General features: G+C 36.3%; 1 protein-coding gene across 1 annotated transcript in view; it reads left to right on the plus strand.

The window, feature by feature from the left end:
- CEP44 (centrosomal protein 44kDa) overlaps nucleotides 1–4,849 on the plus strand; it is a 38,519-nt gene that overhangs the window by 3,811 nt on the left and 29,859 nt on the right. The window contains exons 2-4 of the mRNA XM_006882268.1: nucleotides 1–148; nucleotides 2,500–2,646; nucleotides 3,037–3,156. Coding sequence (XP_006882330.1) covers nucleotides 1–148; nucleotides 2,500–2,646; nucleotides 3,037–3,156 — 415 coding nt within the window. The remainder of the gene's footprint in view (nucleotides 149–2,499; nucleotides 2,647–3,036; nucleotides 3,157–4,849) is intronic.

Consider the following 4,849-nt stretch of genomic DNA (forward strand, 5'->3'; position numbering starts at 1 on the left):
TTTGATAAAAGGAGACCCAGCAGCATCTTTGCCAATCATCAGCTATTCTCTTACTTCATATTCACCTTATATAGCAGAACTTCTGATAGACTCCAATGTAGAGCTTATAGCAAAGAATGACTTGCGCTTTATAGATGCTGTTTATAAGGTATTTTGATGTTTAGAAAAATAATTATTTTAGAAATGAGTCATTGAGGGAAATGAAATATATATATATATATATATCTCACACAAAACCAGCAATTTTTTCATGTTTCTCTCAGTAAATGTAATCTCTTGAAATCAGCATGCACTTCAAGTTTGGAAATGTTTATACCTTTTAAATATGGCAACTGATAAATATTTGCAATTGGATAATACTTGTTCCCTTTTTAAAAATAAAATTTTAGTAAATTGGTAAAGTTTGATACAGCAGTTGAAATGAGAAAGAAATGTGATTTTACTGATTAAGTTGGTAATGAGTTAATTATAAGAAGTAACTAAAACTTTTACTGAGATTGAGGTCTGAGACCATGTCTTAAAATGTGTTTACTGTGTTGTTTGTACTTGTTTATATGTATAGTGAATGCAATTAGTCTCGTACTTGACTACAAAAGAATGCTATTTTTATTGTTAATGCTTAGTCATATAAGTATTAAGCTTAAAACAAAAATGAAACCCATTTTTCACATCTAATCTTTAAAATAAGAGAGTTGCTTTGTCTCTAATGCTCAGAAACCTGCTACATGGAAGTCTCAGGCATTCTGAAAAAAATCCCAAGGTTCTGCAGAATCTATTTTGAAAACTACAGATTTAGTCTTCTCATTTTGATTCTCAATTGAGAAATTGAGAGGCAAAGGTCAGCCAATTATTTTAAAATGTTACGTTGTGGATGATTTATAACCAAATAGAATTCTAGTTTTCTCTTGTAACTGATACAGTATTTATTTCCGAGTGAGTTAGGAGTTTCTCTAGTACTTGTGGAGATGTTTGAACTTTTTGATGATTAACCTAAGTGAGACCTGAGATGGCTAGAACATGGAGGAAGTGCCTGGGTTTTTAGGTCTTAAAAGTTTCCATCTTTCAAGAAAGCAAAAACATTTTCATCACTCATTTTAGTGGAAAGCACATTATTTTCCTTCTCTGACAGGTTTCTATCTTATATAAGCTTCCATTTTTTTTTGTAGATTTTAGAGCATATTTTATATACTTTTCAATAATCTTCTATTCTTTGGAAGATCTTTGAAAAGAAAAAAAAAAACACAGATGATTAAGACTCATAATGACTCAATAGGACATAGTAGAACTTCCCCATAGAGTTACCAAGGTTGTAAGTCTTTGTATAAACAGATTGCCTAGTCTTTCTCTTTTGAGCAGTTGGTAGGTTTGCACCACTGACTTTTTAGTTAGTCGCAAAGCACGTTAACCATTATACCACCAGGTATAATAGGGATCAGGCACATTCCTAGCTACCTATTTTTCTACTGGCAGTTCTCCTGGTCCGACTCGTAATGTCTCCAAGAATCCCTTTAGTACATTCTAGTTAAAAGCTTTATCCTTTTCTTCTCAAATATGGCATTGACTAGGTTGTTATTGTTATTTGCTGTCGAGTCGCTTGTGACTCATAGCGACCCTATGTACAACAGCCCTAAACCCTGCTCTGTCCTGTGCCAATCTCACTATCTCTGACACTCTCATCCCAATTACCCCAGTCACTGAATCAATCCACCTCATAGAGGGCCTTCCCCTTCTGTGCTGTCCCTCCACCCTCCCAAGCAGGATGTCCCTCTCCAAGGACCTGTCCCTCCTTACAACATGTCCATAGTATGTCAGATGAAGCCACAGAATCCTTGCCTCCAAGGAGCAGCCTGGTTTAACCCTTTCCAGGATGAATCTTTTTGTTTTCTTAGCAGTCCATGGTACCCTCAATACTCTTCTCCAGCACCGCAGCTCAAAGGCATCAATTCTCCTTCTACCCTCCCTAGTCATTGTCCAACTCTGATGCATAACAAGTGATAGCAAAGACCATGGCCTGTGTCAGATGCACCTTAGTCTCCAGAGTGACACCATTAGTTGCTGGAAAAGATAGTTGTTATTAGGCATTGCTGAGTTGACTGCTACTGATAGTGACCCTATGAACAACAGATATGAATCTTTCCTGTCCTGTGCCATCTTTACCATCCCTGATATAATCAAGCCCATTGCAGCAGCCACTACCTATTGATCCATCTTGTTGAGCGTCCTCTTCACTTTCCACCTTTCCAAACATCAAAAACCCTCAGCAAGATGGATTGACACACTGACTATAATGATGAGCTTGAGCATGTCTGTGATCATGGCAGTGACTCCGGGGAGAGCAAAGATTTGATCTAGTCATAGAGTTGCTTTGAGTTATAGTCTAGTTGATGGTACCTAAGGACGACAGCAATGATAATTGTTTATAATTTTGGATTTAAGAAAGAAGTTACATATATTATTATATCTGTTATAAAATTACGAGAATCTGTTCCCTTTTTACAGCTTCTTCGTGATCAATTTAATTATAAGCCAATTTTGACAAAAAAGCAGTTTCTCCAGTGTGGGTTTGCAGAATGGAAAATACAAATTATTTGTGATATTTTGAATTGTGTAATGAAAAAGCACAAGGAATTGAGTAGCCTTGAAAAGGTAATTTTATGGATGTATTGTAATACTAAATATTTATGATGAGTGGCCTACTATTTTAATCTATAAAAGTAAAAATACCCTACAAAAAAATTAATGTGTAACGTTATTCCCAGACTTGAGTAAACTGGAAAAGCTTGAGGGCATTAAACACCAGTCGCTTGTTGCTACATTTCTCTGACTCGAAGGTGCTAGTTCTAAATTAAGAGTTCAAACATAATGTATTTTAGAAAATTTCTTAGTTTTCAAAAGCCATGCATTTAATTTCCATGTTGAGTTCTTACTTGATAGATGTGTTTTGTGTATGAACATTTAAATGATAGTTGAATTCAATGTGTATCCTTCTTTCACGCAAACTATTACTTTTAATACTCTTATTAATATATTTTTTAGACTCCCTTACAACAAAGAAAGAAAACTACTTGTAGTAAGTCAGAGCCTTTGGGAAATGAGAAAACATCTACAGAATCTGTTGGCCTTGATGTTTCTTCAAGGTTTGTGACTTCTGGAAAGGTAAAGGAAAAAAGATCTATATCTTGTCGTAAGTGTGATTGGCCTAGTTAATTCAATATACAAACTTTGCTATGGCATCTGTAATTTTTCCCCCCCTAAAAACATTCCTAAAGTCATATGAAGGAGGTTGTCATTTGTCATTGTGTATTGCTGAGTGAGAAGCAACTTATAGTTGAACTTCTAGTGGGTTTTCAGAGAGGAATTGCATGGGGGAAGATTGTCCATCCTTCTCTTGTGGAGTAGCTGGTGTATTTGAACCGCATATCTTTAGGACTGCAGTGCAGTTTCTTACCACTAGCCTCTCTGGTGGCCTTGAAGGAGGGTAGATAAGTGAAACTGAACTGACTTTTTCATCTTATTTTCTGTTCTTACTTCTGTCTCACTTTGGAAACAGAACAGTGGCTCTTAGGAAGGTTAGGCTAAGCAGTCATTTACATTTGCTGTTAATAGCATCTGAGCTTTGTAATAGATTAGAACTCATGAGGAGCTCACCATGGAAGTAGAATACATGATTGGCTCATGTAAATTTGTACCTCTGTAGACAGGTGTTTAATTTATGTGGTGATAGATAATGCCCCTCCTGCGCTGTCCCTCCACCCTCCCAAGCATGACGTCCCACTCCAAGACTGGTCCCTCCTTGCAAAATACCCAAAGTATGTCAGATGAAGCATCAGAATCCTTGCCATCAAGGAGCAGCCTGGTATCACCCTTTCCAGGATGAACCTGTTTGTTCTTTTAGCTGTCCATAGTATATTCAGTACTCTTCTCCAACACCACAGCTCAAAGGCATCAATTCTCATTCTATCATCCCTTTTCCAGCTCTCTGATGTATAATAAATGATTGCAAAGGCCATGGCCTGTATCAGGCACATTGTAGTCTTTAGACTGACATTGTTGCTTGGGAGGATGGAGGGCAAGCTCAGGAGAGGAAGACCCTCAATGAGATGAACTGATTTAGTGAGTGGATAATGGGGGTATGTGTGTCAGAGACAATAAGATTGGCACAGGATAAAGCAGTGCTTAGGGCTGTTGTACATGGGGTCACTATGAGTCATAGACAACTCAATGGCATATAACAACAAGAAGATAATGCCTAAATAATCTGAGTTTAAGTTCATGTTTTGAATGTTTTCTCTTTTTATTGATCATCTGTGTCTTCCTTCTGTTATGTCCTGTGGAAGTGAAGGATGGAACCAAATTTTCTGAGGTGGAAGATCACAAAGGAGAAGATTGTCTTTCTCCTGCAGAGTAACCTTTCGCTAGTGGTGCAGCTCTTATGGCCTATGCCTATAGAGCTTGCGCAATTAGAGAAAAAGTCTGAATACTTTCTAGCAAAATTAAAATATAATAATTGTTTATTCCTTAATTGAAAGTGTATGTTGTACTTAATTGAAATATGAATTTTTTTTTTTAAGCCTACAGCACCCGGTATTCCTTTTTTTTTTTTTAGAATTTAAATATGAATTCAATTAGCTAAATAGACATTTCAGTTTTTTTACTCTATTTCAGTTGGGCGGGTATCCTGTAGGTATCCTAACTGTTCTACCAATGGAGACTGAAAATTTCAAGACACTTGACTTGATTTTATTACTTTAGAACAGAGAAGGTAGTTTTCATTTTAAACTTTTTTTATAGTTTGAATGAAAACTTACAAAGCAGATTGGTAATCCATTCAACCATTTATTTTTTTTAT

Source organism: Elephantulus edwardii, unplaced genomic scaffold (genome assembly GCF_000299155.1).
Source record: "Elephantulus edwardii isolate Elephantulus edwardi_28Jun2011 unplaced genomic scaffold, EleEdw1.0 scaffold00018, whole genome shotgun sequence".
Lineage (NCBI taxonomy): Eukaryota > Metazoa > Chordata > Mammalia > Macroscelidea > Macroscelididae > Elephantulus > Elephantulus edwardii.